At 42.0% G+C, this 25225-nt stretch overlaps 1 protein-coding gene across 1 annotated transcript in view; it reads left to right on the plus strand.

Annotated features, from left to right (window-relative positions):
- The first annotated feature begins 1739 nt into the window (after nucleotides 1-1739).
- The window catches only part of ADAMTS12 (ADAM metallopeptidase with thrombospondin type 1 motif 12), a 152883-nt gene continuing 129397 nt past the window's right edge, over nucleotides 1740-25225 (plus strand). The window contains exons 1-2 of the mRNA XM_057431155.1: nucleotides 1740-2174; nucleotides 6852-7213. Coding sequence (XP_057287138.1) covers nucleotides 2048-2174; nucleotides 6852-7213 — 489 coding nt within the window. The 5' untranslated portion in view covers nucleotides 1740-2047. The remainder of the gene's footprint in view (nucleotides 2175-6851; nucleotides 7214-25225) is intronic.

Consider the following 25225-nt stretch of genomic DNA (forward strand, 5'->3'; position numbering starts at 1 on the left):
AGCTGAAAGAGAGAACATTATGACTCATAAATCAAATATCACTCTTTTATAAATATATTCTGTTTCCAGAGTTATCATGTCTTGAGCCTGGGAGAAGCCACATTTCTATGTGATTTAGAAATCCTTGGAGTTTTAACTCTTTCTTGCACTTGTGTTCTCAGGAGTTTGAGGCTCACAGTTCTCACGCTTACGGCAGCCATTCGCCCTTGGGAAAGTTTGAGCAAAAGAATGAACATAATTAAGCGCAGATTGCCATGAAACTATCCAAGAAACCCATGGTAGAGTCAATTTTAAGCAGAGGGCTATTGAAGCTTACAAGGAACGCACCCCACGTCTCAAGGACAGGACAGCACCAAAGCAGTGCCCTGGGCACCTGCCTGTGGTACCTGGGGAGCTGCAGCCAGGGCAGCCTTGGCAGAGGCCTCATGAGAATATCTTTGGTGAAAAGTACATGGCACACACTTAAAAATGCGGTGCAGGGCTATGAGAAACCTTCCCTACAAAAGCAGGACATTCAGATGTAACCCCAATGTGGCAACACACTGCTAAAGCACAGGAATGGCCTCTGTGCCCCAGGGAGACAATCTGGAAGCTGAGCTCTGGCTGTGCAGGGGCCCGAGGCCCTGGCTGGGCCCTGAGGGGTCCTGGTTGCCTCAGGTGGAGTGAGCTCCCACACCCCCTTGCCATTGCAACAGGCTGCGTGTTGAACACTCTTGTGCTTCAAGCACCTTCTCCTCAAGCTTGGTGCAGAGACCAAGCTGGGTGGGAGTGCTGCTCTGCTGGAGGGTAGGAGGCTCTGCAGAAGGATCTGGACAGGCTGGATCCATGGGTGGTGGCCAATGGGTTGAGGCTCAACAAGGCAAAGTGCCAGGTCCTGCACCTGAGCCACAACAACCCCATGCAATCCTCCAGGCTTGGGGAAGAGTGGCTGGAAACTGCTCATGGAAAAGGACCTGGGGGTGCTGACTGATGGAGCTGAGCATGAGCAGCTTGTGCCCAGGCAGCCAAGAAGCCAACAGCATCCTGGCCTGTACCAGCAATAGTGTGGCAGCAGGGCCAGGGCAGTGATCATCCCCCTGCACTGGGCACTGGTGAGGCTGCACCTCGAATCCTGTGTTCAGTTCTGGGCCCCTCACTACCAGAGAGACATTGAGGTGCTGGAGCAGGTCCAGAGAAAGGCAACGGAGCTGGTGAAGGGTCTGGAGCACACGTGTGATAGGGAACGGCTGAGGGAACTGGGAGGTTTGGTTTGGAGAAGGCTCGGGGGGGACCTTACTGCTCTCTACAACTGTCTGAAAGGAGGATAGAGCAAAGAGGTGGCTGGTCTCTTCTCCCAGTTAAGAAATGAATAGGACGAGACGTAATGGCCTCAAGCTCCACATGGGGAGGTTACACTGGATATTAGGAAAATTTTTTTCACTGAAAGAGTGCTCAGGCACTGGAGCAGGCTGCCCAGGGCAGTGGGAGAATCACCATCCCTGGTGACAAAAAACCATGTAGATGAGGCCCCCAGTGACATGGTTTAGTGGTGGCCTTGGCAGTGCTGGGGTAGAGATTTGACTCTATGATCTTGAAGGTCTTCTCCAAGCTGTTTTGTCCTGTGACTCTAAGCAGGAGGGAAAATCTGCCCTGATGGGTGCGGGACTGCGAGGCCCAGCTACGACCTGCCGTATGGGGCCGGAGCGGGGAGGCTGCCTTGTGCGGCCGCCCTCTCCGGGGCTGCCGGGGCTAACGCCCCACCTTTGAGCCGTGGAGGGCGGAGTGGGGGTGCGGCAGTCCCCGCTGGTGGCCTCTCGTCCCCTCCCCTCCCGCTGGCCCGGTCCGGTTCGCTCCACCGCCTTAACCCCGGCGGCTCCGAGGCGGGGGCTCCCGGAGCGGCTCCTTCCCCACAACCCTCCTTCCTCCTCGGCAGAAACCAGACACCGGGACGGCCCCGCGCAGTCCTTGTGGGGAGCGGCTCTGGGAGGCCGCTCCGCCGCTGCCCCGCCGCCTGGCTATGCCGCGGCCCGGCTAGGCGCGGCCCCTCTCGGACCTCCCCGCCCGCACCATGCCATGTGTCCCGCGGAGCCGGGGAGCACAGGTCTCCCTCTGGATCCTCATCCTTCACGTCCAAGCGCCCTGCCTGAGCAGGGCCCCGCCGGCCGGCAGCTCGCTCTTCCCCGATGGGCGGCAAGGTCAGTAGCTGGGTACGGGGAGTTTCCCGGCAGGGTGTGAGGGAGAGCGGGCTCGCCCCGGGTGTGCGTCCCACGGGTCGGGTCGTGGCTCAGTGGCACTGCTCCTGCGGCTCGGGGTGAGCGGTGCTGCCCGGGCTCGACTGTCCGAGCCCGCAGCGTACCCTCGGGCGGCTCTGGGGACCGGCTGCTCCAGCCTTTGAAGTTTTGAAGTGAGAACACAGCTCTGCCTGTGCCCGCCTGTTGCTGTTTGGAGGTCACTGAATTGCACCATGTAGATAGAGATATTGTAAAATGCTGCTTTTTGCTCGTCTTCCTCGTTAAGAAGCATCTCTTTAAATACCGGAATAGTTTTGTACTAAGCTGAAAAAGTGTATTGCCCTGTTGTTTTGTTTTTGTTTTGTTGTTTTTTTTTTTTGTTTGTTTGTTTTATTGTTTGTTTTTGGTGTTTTTTTTTTTAACAGAGAAGAACTGGGGTTATCAGGGTATAAGACACACTGTGATTTATTCATATCTAGTGAGGATGATAAATTAAAAGCAAGGCTTTATCTGGGGGGGAATCTCTTGAGGCTGCTGGCCAGGTGGGTTAATTCATTCCCTCGTTTGGAACTGGCTGCACACCTCCCTGGGGGAGTGTAAGTCAGGATTTTTATCCTGTTGTCTGTTTAAGGAAAATCAGAGGCAGCTCCCAAGAGAGAAAAATTATGATTAGTCGGAAGACTCTGCCTGGTGGTAGAAGACTCGAAAGTGCAGGAGGAAATTTTGCTTCCTGAAAACCTTCCTGATGTAATCAACAGCTGGGGTGCTGTCAGTGGGAGAGCTTGTACACAGAGGAGAAAATCTGCTGTGCACCTCAGAGATCATGGAAATAAAAAGTGGTTAAGCAAGCTGCTGAATAGTGAACAATTATCCTGAAGTTACTTCCTGCTGGATGTATTTAAACTGAATGCAAACAGTCACTGCATTCCTGTGTCTCTCTAGATGGGACTGAACAGGGATGCTGTGTTAGCACATAATAGCTGTCTGTCAGGCATTTGGAAGTGAATGTGGAATTAATTTAACTTTCTACGCATGAAAAACCTAGGCTTTCTCAGGTGTTTGCAAATAGTTTTGTGTAAAGGGACAATTAAAATTTGGCTGGGTTTTTTTTGAAGATTGGATGCAGTGCTGAGTGTAAAGAACTTAAATTTCTATCTCGCGTAGCTATTGTGCTCCCTCCACATGCACAACAAGTGTAGCAGTCGGAACAGTTAACGATTCTCTCACTGAATGTTGAAGGCCTGATCCTTGCCATGGGACTTTGGAGCTTGGGGTGTTTCCTGGGTACAGAGCCTTTCTTTGGCTTGGGAAGACGCTTCCTCCAGAGAACAGCAACTCTATTTCCTATTGCAAGGAATCGTTTGAAAAGAAGCCAGAGGGTCTGAGGGGCAGATGTAGATGAACTGCAAACATGGAGATGAAACAATTTCAAATGATGATGTGTCACATTTTAAAGGAATTTTTGTCAGAAAACATGTTATCTGTCTGAAAGAAATTGTGCTTTTCTTGTCACACGTGACAGACTGTGTATGTTTTTATCTTTATCCTAGTTTATCCACTTGTGTACAGCCATCTTTATGGGCAGTTCTCTGCTGTGTTTTGAATCCACAGGGGAGCAGAACAGTCAGCAGTGGTTTGGAATATTATCATATGTTTTCAGTGATGCAGAATTAGGAGGGTCTGCTGGGGAGCTTTAACTTAATTCTTAGACTTGTCAAACAAACATGAATAGCCTGTGCAAACGGTGATACAAGGCTAAGTACTGACTTGAATGTGTCAGTGTGATGTTTGGTTCTGCTCATGGCACTGATGCAAGCTGGCATGCCCAGGCTGCAGCTGTGGAAGGATATAGTGATCCCTGGAGCTACACAAGCTGCCCAGGGAAGTCTTCCCATTCCTGGACTATAATTCCTCAGCTGTGCAACTTTGCAGGCGGAGGTGCCATGGAGTGGAGAGTATTAGAGGTGGCTAAGGAGCATGCCGTGGCATGCCAGCCCTGAGGCTTGTTAGTGGCACTAGGATAGTTTCCCTCTGGCACTAAGGTTTATGGGAATGTGTGGTGTTTTAATAGGAATAAATTATTAATTTAGGAAAATTGAGGAAGTCAGCGTTGAAGAATTCAACCCTTATTCTTGTGCAGTCTGGGTTGCATGCATTAAGTTATTCCATTTGTTGCCTCTGCCCTCTAGTTGGTTGTTACTCTTTCCTAGAAGGGCAGAAAGGTAAAAACAAAATTGTACCTCCTATTTTTGTTTTACAGTCTTTTCCAGCAAGAAAGATCAAGTGGTATGTTAGGCTTAATGTGGAGCTCAGTTAGTTGTTATTGGTAGGATTGCCCTTGCTCACCTCTACCCAATGGTCTAGACAAAACTGGTAATGATTATTTGCAGATATCCTTAGCCTCATCTTGTTAAAGTTTGTTGTGTTGTAATCTTGATCCTTCTGGTCTTTTGAAAACTGCTTAATAATTCAATTCTGTGATTACATTACAGTATACTGTTATTGCAGCATAATTTGCTCTCCAGTGACTAGCATTCAGAAATGAGTATTTAAGGAGGGGTGGAAGAAGTTAGACTTCTCTGCCTTGGGAATTCTGTTGCCATCAGACACTTCGGCATTATTTTCCCTCTTACTGATGATGATGTCTAAATTACCTTAACCTCTAAACACTAATCACTATAATGAAATAAAAAACTTCCTTGAATAGTTTGAAGTTCAAAACTGCAAGTCTTTGGTCTTGCATGGAGCTGAACTGTTAAGCCACAACAAATTAATCTCAAGACATCAAGCAGAGGCAAATCGCACAGTGACAGCAAATGAGTAAGTTTTCCTTCAGGCATTTAATTTGATTATTTAGTGAGTTGTGCTGAAAACCATAGAAATGGGGCCTGATCTTGCTGGATCTTGTAGTGGTCTCTGTTAGCCTGTCTTTGCTAGCACAATATAGGATGTGGGTCTTCTCAGAAGTCTAATAATGAAACTTCTGCAGGTAAGCCATGTTTTTGGGTGTTTCACCTCTCTTGTCCTGCTCATTTTTTGCTTCACTCTGGAGCGTGAGGAAGGAGCGACCTATCTTCAGCTGCTAAATTGTTCAGCTGGCACCTTATGTGCTATATAGAGGCTGTGTAAACTGCAGGCATGAAGGTGTGGATTGAATTTCCCATGTCTCAGTTCCTGCTGTACTTATGTGGGCAGGGGCAGGAGATGTCTCAGAATTTATGGTAGATGTTAGTCTCTGAGGTGTCAAGACCTGCTGCTGTGGACATTTAAAAGCCCACTGCTGCAGCTTGTCCTGCAACGGCAAAAAGTCATGATAGGCTTGTGGGAAGACTTGTGTACAAAGAATTCTGTTGTGTATGACAATAAGTTTGCCTCTGAAATAAAGGTGCTACTGAGACAAGGCCAAATTTCTTATGTAGTTTTGTATATGTGCTTTTTTTTTTTGATGGCCTTATGAAAGACAAGCATCCATGTCTCATACTGCAGCTAATGAGGGCAAAGGAGATATGTTTCTTCCCAGAGGGGATGAACCTGGACAGCTATCTGTCTCAACATGGTTTATCCTGTGTGGCTTTGAAGATGCAGGCAGTGGAGAGAACTGTCTCTAGAAGGATTGTCTTACCAGTCCTAAGGAGGAGTAAAGTGCTCCGGAAGTACCTGGAGCAGGCTAATTGCTTTTTTAACCAGCTTAATTAATGAATAAGGTTTAGGTGCTTCACGTACAGGTGGCTGGGACTTCAGGAGTGAAGAGCAAGGAGCCCTAGGGAAGGAGGAACTGGAATGACACGTATCCTCACAATTTCTTTTTGATGAAATATATTCAGACTGATTTCATGGGCTGAAGCCAAGCGTGCTTACAAATCTGGGAGTATGAGTTTGTAGGGACTGTGTTTTATGTGTATTTATGCTATTTGTTTGGGACTTTTGAGCTTTACACTAATTTAAAGAAAAATGAAATTGGGAACAGGTGGTCTTCTGTGTCACAGCAGGAGACAAGAATGCCGGGAGCGCTTTCTTCCCTTGTTAGATTCTGGTAAGTGCTAATACAGCTGATCTTACTCTGGTTGGAACCCGTTATAAAAAATGACACAGTTACTTCATTCCCCTTCAAACCTTCTGTTAAAATACCATCCTCTGCTGCAACTGCTAAAGCTGATGCTGCTGAGGTGCTGTTATTGTAGCCTGTCAAGCCAATTAGTGGTGTTCCCTTCACCCATGTGTGTTTTTAAGGCTCTGTCTCCTGCTTCAGGTGGTCAGCTTTTTGGATGTGGGGGTATGATCTTGATCAGAGCATTGTGTGCTGGGGACCTAGGACAGAGAGGGTTCTCAGCTTTTGTGGGGTTGGAAAGAGGTGCGTGTGTGACAGTCAATCCTTCATATGATTGGTGACAAAATGTTTGAAAAGAAGAATTTTTTACTTCTAAATTGAGTGTTATACTGGAGAGTAGAAAGGCCAGATAGGGATTGTAGTGCATGGTGGTCTGTGCACTGCCTGCCTTTATGTCAATAGGATGGTGTAGTGAATTGGAGTATTTTTTGAGTTTCCCTGTTAAATCATGTGAGATTTGAACACGCTAGGACTCACCCTAGGTTTACTTCTTTTGTTTTCTTTTTTTTTCTTCTTTTTCCCCTTCCTCTCAGGGCAATTTATCAAGACACTGCCAGAATACCATGTGGTTGATCCAGCAAGAGTAGATGCAAGCGGGCATTTTCTTTCTTTTAATTTACACCATCACATCTCAAACACAAGGGAGAAGAGAGACCTCAGCAAAAAGGATAATGTGATATACTACAAAATCAACCATGAGGATAAGGATCTGTTTTTTAACTTGACTGTCCAGATGCGATTTCTTTCCCATAACTACGTAGTAGAAAGGAGACGTGGCAACCATACTGGTGCGAAGATTGCAACTCACTCGGGAGCTCCTTGCCACTTCACTGGCACAGTGTTGCAGCCAGGTGCTGGGAGTGGGACAGCAGCGATCAGCACTTGCGATGGCCTGGTAAGTGATGTGTCCTTAATGAATGGGGTTCTGGCTAATTTTTGTATTATTAGAACTGAGCTAGAGCAGTGGTGTATGAATATGTTTCTCTGGTAAGAAACTGAATGAGCCAGTCTTACATAACACTGACATAACCTTACTGACTTAACGGTCTGAAAGTATCGGTTTAATACTATGGATGCCATTTGAATTTTTGGAAGAGAGAATCAGGTCAAAAGTTGATGCTAAGGCCCACCTGGGGTTTACTTTAGTCACTAGATTATTTTTCTTTTTCTGGTGGTGGACCAAACATCTCTGTCATACCTATGGCTTGAAGCCATCCAAATATCCAGTCACTACATCGATCCCATTAGTAGTTGGAGCAACTTTGTTATGCATCTGGATATGAGCTGTTTTAGTTTCCTGTAAAAGGAGTGTAGGTCAGCAAAACTGCCCTGCTTGTTAAACCTACTAATGGTAAGCTGGGAAGGCTGAGATATTTGCTTCAGAACTACACTGCAACTTCAGAAATAGATGTAGGGTAGATGCCTAATTCCAAAGAGTACTTCTGAGGCTGGAGCTTGAAGTCTTAGTAGACTGGCAAAGATGAGGAGATAGAAACCTTAGGTTTGTTTTTTACCACTACCATAGGTTAGCTTTCTGTTTCTAGAGGATAATGCTGAACCCATCTTGTCTGGGAGGGGAAGAAGACACAGACTGCTGGAATGTGAAGGGAATGCTACAGGGAGCTGTGTAAAATGTCACACAGAATTGCTGAGAAGCAAATGCAAAGGATTTGTGGAGTGTGCAGACAAAGGTGATGAAATGCGTACAGGGTGCGTGTGCTGTAGTGTCTTGACCACTGAGTGGCAAATTACAGTGTTTGAAAGTGCATAGAGCAGGGCACTGATGACTGGCTGACAACACATCTCAGTCTGGCACAAAGTAGGGACTGATGCTTCATTTTTGGGCATGAGCTCCGTGCCAAGGTGTGTATCTGTAAAGTACATTCTTTCCCTGACATCCTGTCAGTGTCTGTGTTCCTTGCTATTGAGAAGTATGAAGCTTTCTGAAGCTTTGGAAAATCAGTGGGTTACAAAAGTATCCTGGCAATTTATGAAAAGTAACATGAAGACAGCTCTGGGGCAGATGAAATGTGAAACTTTGGAGTCTTCCACAGTGCTGATGGCACTTTTGGCATGTTGCCTGGAGAAACAGACCGTTGCTTGAAGTCAGAAGCTTCAGTCCCACAGGCATGAAGATCAAGGGATTTTCTAAGCAATTCTTCCATTATGGACCAACTTACCAAAACTTCCCTGAAACATGTTATAGTCATACAGTAAGGAAAAGGAGATAGGATGAAAAAGTAGTTCCTTTGATTGGTTTGCCTGGTGCTGTACCAGAATGTCTTTGTTAGTTTTCATTAGAATGAGAACTTGAAATTAAGTTCTGGATCTTCATTATGCCTTCTGAAGTCTGCAACAAGGATTTAAACCTTCCCAAACCCCCTCAAATCACAATTTAAATTCAGCTTGGTAATATCATGTGAAGTGATCCTTTAATTTGGGCTACAAACTTTTTGAGGTTTACTTTGATTTGGAGGGGTTTTGGAACAATATTTGCTAGAATACAGGCTTGGAGATTGTTTCTTTTTGACAGAACACTTGTATCAGAAAAATACAGTCATGGCTTGGGTTTTCCCACTACCCCAAAATTAAACCTTGAAAACTTCTTTGCCTCGGTCTTCACTGACAAAGGCTCGACCCCATCACCCAAGTCTTGGAAGGCAGATGCAGGGATTGTGAGAATGAAGACCCTAGGCCCACTGTAGGAGAGGATCTGGTTGGAGACCATCTTAAAAATTTGAATGTGCACAAGTTCATGGGACCTGATGAAATCCATCCGTGGGTCCTGAAGGAGCTGGCAAATGAAGTTGCTAAGCCACTGGCCATCATATTTGAGAAATCATGGCAGTCAGGTGAAGTTCCCGATGACTGGAAAAAGGGGAAAATGGATGACGCGGGGAATTACAGACCAGTCAGTCTCACCTCTGTTCCTGGCAAAATCTTGGAGCAGATTCTCCTGGAAGGCATGCTAAGGCACATGAAATACAACAAGGTGCTTGGTGACAGCCAGCATGGCTTCACTAAGGGGAAATCCTGACTGACCAATTAGGTGGCCTTCTATGGTGGGGCTACAGAACTGATGGACAGGGGTAGAGCAGTTGACGTCATCTACCTGGACTTGTGCAAAGCATTCAACACTGTCCCACAGAACATCCTTGTCTCTAAATTGGAGAGACATCAATTTGATGGATGGACCACTCGGTGGATAAAGAACTGCCTGGATGGCTGCGCAAAAAAGATCTGTGGTCAATGGCTCAATGTCCAGCCGGAGAGCAGTAATGAGTGGCGTCCCTCAGGGATCAGTGTTGGGACCGGTCTTGTTCAACATCTTTGTCGCTGACATGGACAGTGGGATTGAGTGCGCCCTCAGCAAGTTTGCCGATGACACCGAGCTGTGTGGTTCAGTTGATACCCTGGAGGGAAGGAATGCCATCCAGAGGGACCTTGACATGCTTGTGAGGTGGGCTGATGCCAACCTCATGAAGTTTAACCATGCCAAGTGCAAGGTCCTACACCTGGGTTGAAGCAATCCCAGGTAGGTTGTGAATGCTCCATCCCGGCAGTGTTCAAGACCAGGTTGGATGAGGCCTTGGGTGACATGGTTTAGTGTGAGGTGTCCCTGCCCATGGCAGGGGGGTTGGAATTAGATGATCTTAAAGTCTTTTCCAACCCTAACTATTCTATGATTCTATGATTCTACAATAAATTAATTCAGGTTGAAAATGACTTTTAGGGAAAAACACAATGGTTTTGATGCAATGATTTTTGAACTCCAGGAGTCACTGCTCTTAAGAGGTTTCAGTAAGAGCTGGGTCTGAATCTCTTAACTCCTCTGACTGCTACAGTTGGGGAAAGGTGATTTAGCTTGCGTTTCACCTGGAAGTTTTCCAAAAGACCCAGTGTCATATGGAAACACTGATTAATGAGTAATTTCACCAGTGCTGAGAAGTGCAGTCCGGTTTTCAGGATAAAACCGTGCTGTTTCTGAAATTGTGGTAGTCTGCTGCTTCCTGAGCTAATGCTAAATTATTTTCATCCTGGGGATCCACAGTTTTTTGCTGTTCTGCAACATGTCTTTTTCTGCCTTTTTTTTTTTTTTTCTGAGATGTATTGTGTTTATTAATTGAAAAGATTTTTTTTCTGTCTATTCTTCTCAGGGAGGGAAGGAGAATTGAGAATAGGTAAAACACATTGAATTAGAGCAACTTATCTGAGATACTAAAAACCTATCCCATGAGGAGAAATTGTAAGCTTGTTTACTGTAGGAGATTAATTCTAAATGAATAAAAGGAGTTATATGAACTAATGAACTGCACAGGGCGAGTTGGTAAGGCTCTGTGGGGCTGAGATGGGAAGAAGAGGAAGATAACAAAACAGTGTGGATAAAAGATGGCAGATTCCCAGAACAGGCTTAGGCAGCAGTGGCTGCTGCATAGGTCCCTGTGAAGGGTCAGGGCCACACTTGAGTGTGTGCCTTGGCAAGTAGGTCCCGATCCAGCACACCACTGCAAGCTGGCAGAGAGCTGATGAGCTGATGTGCTCCAGCCTCGTAACCCGGGAGCTGCTAAGAACCAGTACCTTAGCCTTCAGATTTGGGGAATGGGATTATTATTAATGTTCCTTTCCTCTACACCATTTTGTCTTAACAGTTCAGGTATGTTGTAAAGTGATAAACCTACTTCGCTTTTTTTGTTGAGATGGTGAGAAGAGAACACTTCATGGAGACCTCATAGCAGCCTTCCAGTATCTGAAGGGGGCCTACAGGGATGCTGGGGAGGGACTGTTCATTAGGAACTGTAGTGACAGGACAAGGGTTCACAGGTTAAAACTTAAACAGGGGAAGTGTAGATTGGATATAAGGAGGAAATTCTTTCCTGTTAGGGTGGTGAGGCACTGGAATAGGTTGCCCAGGGAGGTTGTGAATGCTCCATCCCTGGCAGTGTTCAAGACCAGGTTGGACGAGGCCTTGGGTGACATGGTTTAGTGGGAGGTGTCCCTGCCCACGGCAGGGAGGTTGGAACTTGATGATCTTAAGGTCCTTTCCAACCCTAACTATTCTATGATTCCATGATTCTATAAATGAGGTACTGATTTATGATAGTAGTGAGTGACAGGAAAGTATGTCATACCTAAACTGCTATTTTTTGGCTTTCTTAATGATAGGGGCTGGTAAAAAATTTGTAATACTGAAAACCACTGATTTAAGTAACTAAATGTGTTTTACTGGAATGTTCCATTTGTTGGCTGTTTTTAGTGGGAAAAAGTTGAAATGTTCTCTTGTAATTTTGTCCAGTGAATTGCTTAAGAATATTGTCATCTTTTGCAACACCACCCACTCCCCTCCAAAAAAACAACAAAAAAAATTAAAATTGGCCTGAAGTGGGGCACAGTAAATTCCTAAAGATGACTGTGGGAGTGGAATCCTAGTTTCATTCTTCTTTCAGGAATGAATTCCCCCTATCGGAAGTCTGCTTGGTTCATACTTGGAAGTTCCTGAATTTGCAGGATAAAAGCAGTGTATAAGAACAAAACACGTGTGGTTTAGATTTGTATTCTCTCGTAAGGGTCACTTGCACAGAGCACTGAAAGTATAGTAAACCTAGAAATGGATTTTCATCTTCCTTGAGTTTTTACTTTGAAATAAATTCCTGCTTCCATTAGCATTTCTTGGACGTTGCTCACATAGCAAAGATATAACTTACTATTAATTTTTATTTATTAATTCATATCACTCTTTAGAATCAGATTTCTTCTGCATAAATCAGGTGGATGGTGCTGAGAAGACGTGGTTTTCAAAGGGGCATCTGTTTGACTAAATCAGAATGACAAATGATTGAAAAAGAGGAGTGACACTTTCAAAACATGGGAAACAACTTTTTGACATCGGTGGTTCTCCAGGTTGACAGCCTGTAGCTTTTCAAATAGAATGCCATCAGTCTTAGGAATTGCAGCATTTCCTTAGTTCTTTTGAAAACAGTACACTGATGTCTTATAAATTTCATTTTCCTATGTATTTATATATTCCCCAAATGCCGTGCAAGGGGAATAACAAAGTGACAGATTTGAGATACAAAAATGGAGAAGACAGTCATTATATGACATTGTTCTTTTTCAAAAATGTAAATATATCTCTGGGCAGAATGGGACAAGAGGATGAAGAGGACAAACCAGCAGAGATCTGGAGGAATTTAGCTGTAATTTCCAAACCCTTTTTTTTTTTTTTTTTTTTTAATTAACACCTTGTGATATCTTTGTTTCTCTTTCATGCTTAATAGGTCATGACCTTTTTAACAGGTTGAAGAACATTGTTCTGCAAACTCTGTCTCTTCTGGATCAGTTGTCCTATAGTCCAGAGAAATTACCATCTTTCTGTTCCTGTGTGGTATACCTGCAACCAACATTTTTTCTGTTCCAGTAAAAGTGGGATTCTTTTTGGCTATGTACGTGGTGGTGCAGGAATACTCTTAAAGAAGGGGAAGATGTAACCTTTTCTTCTGTTGCATTTACAATCATCTGAAACTGGATTCAGCAATCATCTCTTACATGGAATTGCATCCAGAACGTATTTAGACACACATGCTGTTTTGGAGGCTGTTATTTTAAGAGATAAATTGAAATGTATTTCTGTAGTGTTAATAAAAGTACTGGGAAACAAATAGACAAGTTCTTTTTCAGGATCTCGTTCCTTCATGCATCTTTCTTTGTCTCTTCTAAGAGAGTCTCTGACTTTGTACAGTCTCCCACTGTAAAGTACTTGATGGGTTCTGCTTGTGGTTGGAAGTATGGCAGATGGCCCGATCTGCCAGTCGTGTCTTTTTATTTGTATGTCAGTGACTTCTCCACAGCAGCCTCTTTTGGTTTGCCCAGCTGATGTTCTGCTAGAGCTAAAATGTAGGAATAAGGTGTTTGGAGAATATCAGGTGTGAAAGCAAACTGCCAGCCTTCTTCTTGGGGATGGGAATTGCTCTATGGTTGGATATAATGGAACTTCCAAGTCGAAATACTCTGATTTGGCTTGATGTGGCATGTGTAAAGAAGGAAAGACCTGCTAAGTAACTCAGTTGTATATCTGCTGTATGTTTCTTCTTAGGTAGTAGTATGAAAAATGCTGTAAGTAGAAAAATTTACACTGAAACTAAGCACAGTGTTCTATGTTATGCTTGGATGGCCTGTTCTGTCCATATAGTAATATATATATGGATATTCTCCTCACTTGACTAGTGTTGTGGTTGTGTTGTGTGGTGGCTTTTTTTTTTGTTGTTGTTGGTTTGTTTGTTTGAAGATGATCCAAAGATAAGGGGTGTGATGGCGTTTTTCTGCTTGCTTTATTGTTCGGTTTATTTTGCCCCCAACAGATTCATCATTCAAACTTTGACTAGTATTTGCTGCAGTACTTTAACATCCATCCTTTCTCTCCGTGTTTGAACTTCAACTATTCATCTGCCAGCTCCCTTCCCCCAGTCTTTTGTTTGCAGAAAGACTCTAATTGACAGGTCAAATGAATCTCATCAGTGATCTCAATACATGAGAATCCAGCCTTGCCTGTGGCTTCTGGTCTTGGCCTTGTCACCTTTAGCCAATATGAAGTTGTTAGCCCAGAAGCTGTGTATGGCTAAAGTTTTTATAACACAGTTGTTACTTTTCAGTGGAACAGTCGTTGATGGTGTAGGTGAAAATGAGATTAGTCAGTATGAACTGATTTAAGTGGAATACCCAGGATTAGGATGCTTTAAAGTAACTGTTTTTGGGAACAGGAAAGACAGACTGTTGTATAGTTTTCAGAAATCTAATACTCTTGTTTAAATCTATATGTACTGATTTGCTAACCACTTAGGAATATTGTTAGTGTACAGAGCTGTCAATCATAGTTCCAGTCTCCTTGAGTCTTTTTAATGAATCTTCTATGCATGTGTGTACTTTTCCCCCCCTTTTTTCCTGAAAGTCTTCACTCATCATTTAGTGTGTGGTGTTTTTTATAAAAAGTGTCTTGTTTAGTGAGGGAAAACTGGGGAATTGTGACTTCAGTCTGTTTAGAACCCAGAAATAAAAAATATCCATAACATCTGTTTTGCCTTGATTCTCAGTAATGTGAGGTTTGCAGGATGGTCTGTTTTTAGATTCTTCTCGTATGGCCTAATCTAGGCCATTGAGGCCTTATTCAGACTAATCTGAAAGTGAGCTATCAGAGCTGTTCTCATGAGTTTTACAGGTAAAGGAGGGAACTTTTGATCAGTGAATGATGGATGAACACATGCAGGTTGACTGGTCGCTCAACATGACTCTTAAATTGTTACTGAGCAGGATGCAGTGCTACCTATGGCCCAGCTGATGGTGAGGAGTGCTGGAGAATTCAGGAGACATTGAAGAAAATTACTTTAAGTGAGGAGATGGAGTATGTGTGAGAAGGAGATCTGTGTGGAAACAAGGTTTTGATAGTTCTGCTGTTCATAGATTTTTTTTTTTTAATCCATTTTTGTGATGGCTGAAAGGAAGGATCCAGCATGGAAGTAAATAGAATTGTTTGCACATTTTTGCCATCTTAGCAAAGTGCTGTACCTGCTACCCATCACGTGGGCACATGCTTTGTATGTAATAATTAATGATGAGCAGAGGAGAGGGGAAGAACCGAAGCTTTCCTACATATTCTGGCAGTGATGCATGTAATGTGACATTAATGGGGACAAATCTTGCCAATTGCATGCCTTATTTTATAGCTATTCAAAAAGTGAAAATTACCAAGAAGAGCCTGCCTTGCTTCTGTTCTTAGCAGGCAGACACTGGCAGGATGTTAGGTTGTCAACAGCAATGGGTGATGTAAACAACAGACCCAAATAGTGTGTGTCTCCTGCTTGTACTTAGAGGATAGATGGGCTAGTGGTACTTTCACAGCAGCTGTGTGAGCCTGGCTTCTGGCACCAGCTGAAAAACAGCAGCCTGAAGGTCAGGTCCTGCCTCTTCTCTTTGTCTGCCAGAGAGGAGCAGCTGCAGTCCCTGAGCAGGGTCAGCATCAGGGCATGGTTATATATACACATATATCAAGCACACACACATATGCAAAACTACATACATGTATCTAGCTTTGTCACTGCAGAACAGTTACACTGCAGCTAAAGCTCTCGTTTTAAGATCCATGCTGTGTGCTGGGAAGGCTTCTGCACTGTTGAATGCATTAGGTATTACCAAGCTGTTTTGCTTTTTTTCCAGAAACTGGTGCTTAACAGTTGAGTTCCTCAATGCATTTTTAAGTTGCAACAGAATTTAAGTATTTAGTAATTTAGGCTGGGATATTTTATGTTCCCACAGTGGCTCCAGGGTGTGCTTTGGAGAAAGATTAATCTGAAATTGAAAGCTCTAAAAGTAAAGAGGTAAATAAATAGTGATAAAAACGCTGGTTGTCTTGGCAAAGCAGTACCTATGTATCTGTTGTGGGCTCCAATACTCATGGCAAACAGCAGGTTCTTAATAAACTGCTTAGGCTTGTGCATGCATGGAAATCCCAAGAATAGATCTAAATGTGTTGTGGTTGTAACTCACAGTAAAGGCTGATGCAGATACTATTTATGAGTTGAAGTTTTCTTTTGTTCAAATTCCACTCTTCTGATTTTTAAGTGTATGTATTTAAAAAAAGATGATTCTAAATGCTCATTCCAAACTTTAGTATCTGTTTATTTGGATGCAGTGTTAACTCTGTTTCCTTATCTAGAACAGTCATAGACCAAATCTGGCCAAAACTGTAAGAATGGAGACTGTGGTAGGGTGAACATGTTTGTTTTATCCAGCATCCTCTGTCCAACATTGATGAAGTAAATATCTAGTAAAGAATAAATAACAGGGCAGTAGGACATCTCCACTTAGTTCATCCTTTTTTTCTGTTTTCAACTCAGATCAAATTTCTTGATGTGTCTGTTTTCTTTCTTGAGAACCTCCTGATGCAATAGTCGTTCACATACTTTCTTGTCCTCCCGAGTCACTGAGTGCTAGAAAAATGAATCTTTACTTTGAATTTCAACACTTTATATGGACTTAGGTGTATCTTCTTTTGTTTTTCGCTAGCATTTTATCAGCTTCATTTGATGCTTTCTGAAGCTGTTGCCTTGGAGGAGACAATGAACAGTCAACATGCTGTGAAGAAAAAATTCTTTATGTTCTTTTGCAACATTGTTAACGTGGCCATATCTTTAGAGCTTAATGGAACTTAAGTTCAAGCAAATATTATTTTTTTTATTCCTTCATATTTACTCCAAGTTGGAGTTCATTACATAGGCAAATCAAGGTCTAGTCAGGTCTACTGCCTTTGTGATTAGATCAGACCAAGCAAATAGTGGATTAGGTATTGGGGGACAAAGCATGTTGTTTTTTGGCAAAACTCCATTTGCTACATAGTTTATTTACCATTTGCAGAAACTCCTCTCTTAAGAATTAATGTGCTTCTGTGTTAGCAAGAGAAATGCAAATAATTTGTATTACTTTAAATCACCTTGGTGGATATTTATGGAGCTGGAATGACATTGTAGGTAGTATTTCATCCTTACTGAAGTCCATTACCTTCAATTCATGTGTACCGCTTCAGAAAAATGTCTCTACCAGAAAATATATTATGAATAATTATTTCAAGTAACTTCAGATCAACTACATTTAATTTGGAGAATTTTATCACTGAACAAAACATTTTCCTCACCCTCCCGTTCCTGAAATTTTCACATAGTATAATCTCAACTGGAAGTTTAGTTGGATCCAAAGCTGTATTTTTGTTCAGGATTTTGTCTCTCCTCTCAATATGTAATTTTGGTAACTTCCTAAACAGAAAGCTAGCACACAGTTTTTGTTTTGGAATTACGGAATTTACTGGAAAAAAAAAAATTATCCCAGTTTATTCATTAAATTGTTTCAGTTGATCTCAATCTTCAAGTTTAAAGGGGGAGTGGGAGCTGGTAGAAAAAATCCTCAGCTTTATATTTCTGAATGCCAGGTAGTTTAATAACAAACTGCAAACAATTCTTTCCATCTCAAAAATTTTGTTTAATTAGTCCCTGGTTAGATGCCCGTTACTTTGGAGGTGGGCATAGGGGCAGCTGAACCAGTAGAATTTTCTTTTGAGCTGTATTTCCGTTAGTGTTGAATAACAGCCATGATACGGTAGTGCACCCATGCAGATATTTCTAGTGTCTTTGATGTTTTGAATGTTTCATAATTACTGTTTGTGATTTGCACAGCGGTGGCGATCTATTCACTGTACATCACTTTTTTGCAGTCTACAATGTGGAAATTTGTATGTGCAAGTTTGGCAGAGCAGGATTGTTATTTGGGACTGTTTAGTGAGAAACATCATCTTAAACTGGAAACAAACAAACAAGCTTGGCACATAATCTCCTATTTTTTTTCTCTTTCCTCAGGTCCTTTTATTGAAAGAAAATTATTGCTCTCTGGTAGTAACATATTTTAGTAAGTCAGAAATCATCTATTTTTCTATTTCATATATATCATGGTTTACTCTAGACAATCTGGTTTTAAAAAGCAGCATTTTCATTTTGCTGTCAGTACTCTCAGGGATTTCGAGTGGCTGTATCTTGAGATGTAAATAATAATTGCATGTTGGGAAGTTGCAGACTTGAGTGCATTTAGGTTAAAATTCTGTTTGGTGCTCTATGTCTCTAAAATAATCTCAGTACCACAGTTGCTCTGACACCTCACAACTCTGCCTATTTGCAGACACTTATATGAAGAATGAGTGTGAATAAGAGCACTTAGTGAATAGAAGCTTTCTCTGTCCTTCACTGCTGCTCTGTGTATTACTTCATGGCATAGGACCCTTCCTGCTCAGGGCATGAATATGGTACTGGGCTGCAAGTGCTGAAATTTATATGAAGGCCAGAGAGTTGAGGAATGTCTGTAGACATCACACACCTGGTTCTTGGAGTGCACTGATGTATGAGAGGGCTGCATGAACCAACATCTGGATCTGTTCAGACAGCTATGGGGAGGGAGCAGCAAGGGACTGTAGTGCTCCCTCGTCCTCACACTGGTGCTAGGTGCTGCTGTTGCTGCTCCCCACGTGTGGGAAACATCAGACAGGAGGCAGGTGAGTTTGGGCAGTGTGAAGGGGCTGATACAGATGGTCTTGCATGCCAGGAAACATGGCATATTTAAAATATGCCTCAGGCAGGAGAAGTGAGGAGGCCAAAACATGGTCATCTTGTGGTACTCACCTCTGTCTGAAGGTAAGGTAATATGTGCCCCTTGCTCTGGACTGTATTGGAGGCTTACGGTTCAGGTGTTGTCTTTTATACTGGTGTAAAAAAAAAATAAAAATTGTTGTGGATAGGGCTGGAATGACTCTTTTTTTTTATATGTTGTATTCTTTAATATACTTTTCTTTAGCACAGTTGCTATATAAGCATTATAAGCATACAAGCATGTAAGTTGCTGTAAGAATCACTTCAAATGCAGTGTGCTGGCAGGTGACTGATAAGCTAGCTGGGGTGTGGTATAATGCAAAGCAGTATGTCAGATGAAGCCAATGGACCCCAGCAGCTGCCTCACAGAGAAAATATGAGGCAAAAAACATTTGGAGGTCTCTCTGGGTGAGTATGTTTCCAATCTGCTGTTCCTTCAGGAAAGGGAAAATTTAATGTCTTGGAAGAAAGGAGTTCCGAACTTGATTCATGAATCATGTCATAGTTAATCACGCTCACAGATGCCTGGAGTTGATAGCTTATGTGTAGTCCCTGTGTTACCTTGGCCATTAAAGTTGAAGTAATAGCTTCACTTCTTAGTGGCTGTGTACTCAGGCATCTTAAATGAAGCATGGAATCACGAATGGAATAAAACTGCTCTTCGCAGCATCATTGATGTGTTGGTCTTTTGGATTTGTTTTTTGCCCTTTGCCTGCTGTGCAGTGTGGCATAATATACCAGTAGCCAAAGCAGAACTACCCTTGAGATTGCTGTATTTCGTATGTACTTTCTCTAGCTAAGTTTCGTTAGTCAACTCTGCTATTATTGCAGTAGTTGCTACCGAGTACTTCTTTAATCTGTAGTCCTATTCTAAAAAGGAAGATTGTTTATATCTTTAAATGTTTGTACAAACAAGTATTAAATATGTAGTGTTTGCCTTCCACAGTCTTTCTGCTGTGTCAAGGTACACAAAACAGACTAAGAGGAAACAGTGCTTGTCCTAATGGTGTGTTGTATTTAATTATTTAAAAAAGCAAAAAAAAAGGAAAAAAGGTTGTGTGACTCAGTCTTTATTATCACCTCTTTTTTACACTGTGACTCTCTGGTCCTGTTATGGTGAAAAAGATCTTCATGTTGTGTCAGTGCTGTGCCGAATATAATAAGGTACTGGATCTAAGACTAGGACGCTAAGATCTGATGCAATTACGAGAAGTATTTTGTAACTGTTAACTTGTGCTGGAGCTTGTGTTCACATTGATATAGTGTGTGTCCTTTGTGGGTGTAACTTCTAAAAGGTAAACTGCTTAAAAATGATAAAGAGTTAAAAAGAAGCAGGTGGTGGGGTAAAATACTTAAGTTGTATAGGATTTGTTTAATTATACCTTCTTGGAAGATCAAGAAAGTGATAATTATTATTGTCTTAATTCTTAAAAAAAAAAACAAAACATAAAATCTGGTGGAAATAAACAGTAAGAAGTTAAAGCAAGTAAGAAGAAAAAATTTTGTCTTGCAAATGCAATAATTATATTCAGGTGGGGGAAAATGAAAATTAACATACAAGCTGCTAAGATAACTGAAAAAGCTTGGTTCATCAGCAGAAAATGTCTTTGAGAAAAGCTTGTTAAAGGTGCAAAAATTAGGAGCTTTAATAAACACTTCAGAGTCAGGAAGGCTCCCAAAGATTCTGTTAGGAAGTGTCTGATTGAGAATAAAAGAAGTGGCTGAAGGAGACAAGGCCATAGCAGAGAAACTGCATTATTTAATAATAAAAAAAAAAAAAGATCACCAGGAGAAGGTGCTTTTCAAAAGGAATTAATACAAAATCGTTGAATTACTGTGACACATAATCTATCATTTAAATTGACCTTAGAAGGTGGGTAAGTATGTGGGCAGTTAGATATCTTGGATGGCACAGTAATAAATGGATCCAATGAGTAAGTGATGGAAGGAAAGCTCCAGCAAGGTATTGAGAAGGCAGCTTAAAACTCTTCAAGTCCCCAACTGAAAGACTGACTGAATATCTGGAGGTCAGTGCTTGTGTCCTTCTATCCTTGTACTGTTCTTACTGCATTTTTGTAAGAACCTACTCTTGTCTGCTGCCAGATGAAGGCTACTGGGTTGAAGAGATCTTTTATTTTAATCCAGACAGGTTTTCACCATCCAGGAGTATTTGTATTTTTGCTTTATCTATTTGTTGATATAGATGCCCTTCTCTTGAAAGTTGTGCATGGTAAAACAGTTGGCTGCCGTTGCTGCCTTGAGATGTAAGGATTTGTTTTGAAAATAAGTTCTTTCTGGCTTTGATTTCCATCTGGAATCTGGATGTCCTTTGTTGCTCTTTGTCCTCAAAGGGCCTCACAAGATCTTAGTCTGCATTAAACAGTCTTTGCCATGACTATGGATGACACCAAAGTGTTTGAACTCTATTGCTTACGCATTCAGAGCAGCTCTTGTCTTTTTCCTAATAACTCATAACCGAAGGGAGAAGCTGGATTTCTTCCCTCAACAGATTTTTACATCATGTCAGTTCACAGTGGCTCAGTACTTGCTGACAGTTTTTGATGTATCTTTATATAATCTAGGTAAATTACAGCCTGGTAGCAGACACGTCAAAAATGGCACATGCTTATAACCTTTTTTGCATGAAAATGCACAGAAATGCTATTTCTTCAAAGTAGGACCCCAGCCCCAACAGCTAGAAAAAAGGATCACTAAGGAAAGAACAGGTTTCTCCTTACATAGGGAAGTACATGTTTCTTATTTTATTGCTAGCTAAGCTACAAGGACAGAATACCACTTGTTTATCCAGTTAAGTGTTCTCTTTCAAATGAGGAAATGGATTTCACTTGGCTTTGGAGAAGAGTTCAAAAGTGTGAGAGTAGTAGCAATTCAGGAGAGAGATGCCAAAGAGAGTTATAAAGCTAAATGACCATTACTGCTCCCACTGGAAGCAATCCAAACCTAAGGAGGGAATGAAAATGGATAGCGTAAATTAGCTATGACTAACCACAAATCTCCTGCTTGCGGTACTAATCACTGTCTTCCAGGAAAAGGGATAACTGTGTATTGAAAGAATGCAATATCAAATACTAACAGTATATTAATATTAAATAATAAACATTAAATGAGTTAAATATGTAATGCAAGATCATCAGCTACACTGATTAACCGACATGAGGTTTTAGGCTGTCAGATTTGTTTTGTAGCAGTGCTCTGAATTGCTCTGGTCATTAGAAGGGAATATGTCTCCTGCTCAGTTGTGTTACTTTTTTGGCTATTTTCTGTAATTAGGACATGTCCTCTACTGGCAGGATAGCAGAGTAGCTTTGGCACAGTCTCTTCACATTACAGCTGTGAATGTTGCTTTATATGGTACTTCTTCTAGTTAAGTTGATTATCACAGCACTTCTAAAGAAATGTGTTTTATAAGGAGCTTGAGTGACAGTTAGATATTTTAAAATATAAACCAGCCAAGTTTGTTTATGTCAAGCTTCTTTATGGAGACTGGAGCTAGCCAAATCAAGTTGTGTTTTTCATCCTTTGACAAATGTTCTGTGTTTCCCCATTACTAAGAATTTATGTTCTTTTGAACTATAAAGTGCCATCTAACACTTGCGTGGGAGGTCATTATTCATCCAGAAACCTCAGTGTGAAGACACGAGATGCAGAACACAGAGATGCAGTGCTCTATTAAGCCTGTACATGGATGTCTTGGGGGCGTTAAAAGTCTAAATCAGAAGAACACATAAAGCATTGTAGCTCAGGCTCTGAGAGTGGATGGATTTCTGTGAAGCGTAGGGATTTGTGAATTGTCAGTATGATACTGGCGTTTCTGACTCTTAGCCCTCTTATAGGCCTCTTTTGTTACTGAGCAAATCACTTGGGTCCTGATTTAGAAACACAATGGAACTAAAAAGTCAAAACAGAAATCCTCTACAACCTCAAAAGAACATCCTAAACCCCAAGCATTGTACTCAGGGCCTCTCTTTTTTAAACCTGAGTACAGGATGAGGTCTCTAGGTGTTTAACCTGATTATGGCAGTAGATTGAGCTGTTATGTTAGATCTGTAGCAATGCCACAGAGAATCGAATACTGGTTTTTACTTTCATTTGTCCACTGTAGAAGTAAATCAAGACACTAATTTGTATACTTGGATGGGACATCTACCACTGGTGAAGCACCACTGTGTTACAGACTGAGAGGAGTTGTGTTAGCCATTTGGGAGCTGCCTTTCATCCTTTCTGCCCACCCAGTTGCATCCAGCTAAGTGAGCTAATGATGTTTATGTGGCAAGATGAGTATGTGTTCATCTGTGTGTAGCACTGGCTCTCCAGTATGTGCCACAGATCAAGTGTAATGGTAGCCCCGCGTTTTAGAACACTGTGTTACTTGGGGTTGCAGGTCCTGGCTTTCTTCGGTCTGGTGTTAAAGTTCTGCTTTAGGCTCTGCAATGCTTTTTATCCATTGACTAAGAAGTGACCTGAGATTGCCTTACTGAGGTCATCAGAATTGCTCATTACTGTCCTGGATGTAATATCTAACTACTGAAATGTTGTCAGATTTATCTAATTTGGCAGTGGTAGAGAAGAACTGGAATGCAACCCTTAGGAACAAGGGGGTAGTAATTGGTGATTGAAGAGGTTTTCTGGTTGTGGGAGAATGTGTAACAGACGCCAGCATAGAACAGATAGCAGAAACCTCCTGGTGTGCTAGAAACCTGCTTGCAGGGCTAGTGGCAGTGTTGTGAGACAGATGTACCACACAGGTCCTGGACAAGAGCAACTGCTTTAATTCTGGAGAACTAGAAAAAGAAGCCTATAAAACTGTGAATTCCTCAGCAAAGATTTTAAGTCATTCTGCTGAATTTCATGGCTTCCTAAATTGAGAGAATGCCGAGTGAGGAGGAATAAAGTGTCTGTTCTGGAGCTATTTTTATTTAAAATTTTCGCTAATACTCATGGGACAAGAAAAATCAACATGTGATCAACTTTGCTCAAGATGCAGAGCTGGAAAGTATTAGTACAGAGAAGGACTGGGATGCAGTCTCACTAAAAGAGATAATGTTAGATTCAAGTTGGAGGGAGAAAAATTCAACTGTAGTAGTCTGGACTGTGAAGTCATAAATGTAGCAAATAATGGAAATTTCTGCTTTTAAGAGCTCATCGGTGGACTCACAAGAGCAAGACTTTAATATCCTCTCTTTGTAGTTTGTTTTGTAGTTTATTAGTAGCAGGATGTTACCTTGGGAGAAAAAAAAAAAAGAAAGGAAATAAGATTCTGGGATTGAGCAGAGATTAGAAAAAGATGGGGAAATGTGGCTGAAGGTTCACTTAGGCATTTCATATCACTCAGTTTTAAAAACTGCAGAGAAAGAACTAGTGGGAAGTATTACTTAACTGTTCTTCAGCTGTCTGCATTTGGCAGTTCTGGGAAATAGGATGGGGGTTAAGAGATGTTGGTCTGAGCCAGTCCTGCTTTTCTCATGTGAGATTTAGTTTATGGAATGGAGAACTGGCAACTGGGTCTGTTGATGTAGGGTTTCCTTTCATGTCCTTAGCTGCCTGAGTACTATTTTGGATGCTCAGACCAGAATGGTTTGTGAGGATTAACAGATGTTCTTGGAACAAGCATGCTAACTTTCTCAGGAAGACCTGGAAAAAGAAAAAGTAAATAAGCTTTGGAATTGGAGCATAAGAGATTAGGTAACTGTGGGAGATGATTTAGGCATACTTGGAGAGTAGTATCTGAGACTAAGATTTCAAGTAGCAAGACATGCCTTTTAGCAGTACTCTGAAATCTGATTGATAAACATCTTATTTCCTTCACAAGTGGCTTTCATTTATTTCAACCTTACCTTTCTTCCAGGGGTATAAAGGCTAAAGCAAAAGTAATTTTCTAGGGCACTGTGTGCCTGTGTTCAGTATGAGTCCATATAATACAATTTCTATAAATGGCTTCATAATTCATTGCTTGCTCTGGCTTTTGTTACGCCCTCTGAACTCTGCTTTCAGGTGGGGCTCTCTGCTTCCATAACCTCTCCAGTCCAAAAATGAGGAGGGTGATGGATTTGGAGGAAGGCTGGGCACCCCCTTCTGTCCCCTCCTCACAGCCAGTAGCATCCTTTTTCTTTTCAGCAAAGTGCTGTGGTGCCTTTATGTGTTATCAGAAATGTTTGGTTATAGGAGAAGGCTGATTGAGAGCAGAGGTCTCATACACTGGAGGAATGAAAGGATGATCTGGGGGGTACAAGTTTCTCTGCATACAGCCTCTGACTTTTATAATTAGGTAGGCTTCAATTACTGCCTGCCATCTTTTGTTTGTGTTTCCCAGGGCCATATCCTTGCTTGTCAGCAAGAGCAGAGTAACCTGGGAATGACTGTAGGTGCTGCCCAGAGCCTTGTAAAGCTCACTGACTCTTTGTCTAGAAGGCTTAATAGTACTACAGTTTCTAGTACTATCACGTGTCTTTTTGGTATTGGTTTCATGAAAGATTCAAATTCACTGCTTTCTGTTGCTAAGATAATATGTCTTACACTGGTTTGTTACATGAGCCCAGTGCAACTGGAGTTGGGTGTCTTGTACTTGCACACTAAATTCTTCAACATAAAAGCCAGATTAACTCTTTAGAGGATTATTTTCCTAGGGGTTTGCCAAGACTGGCAAGGCTTTTGGGGTCACTTTACTCTTTAAGAAGTTACTGAGCAAGTGTGTGAGGCAGCAAACTATTTTGTGG

Source organism: Pezoporus wallicus, unplaced genomic scaffold (genome assembly GCF_028554395.1).
Source record: "Pezoporus wallicus isolate ANWC-B61680 ecotype Strahan unplaced genomic scaffold, APGP_CSIRO_Pwel_v1 contig_8692, whole genome shotgun sequence".
Taxonomy (NCBI): Eukaryota; Metazoa; Chordata; class Aves; order Psittaciformes; family Psittacidae; genus Pezoporus; species Pezoporus wallicus.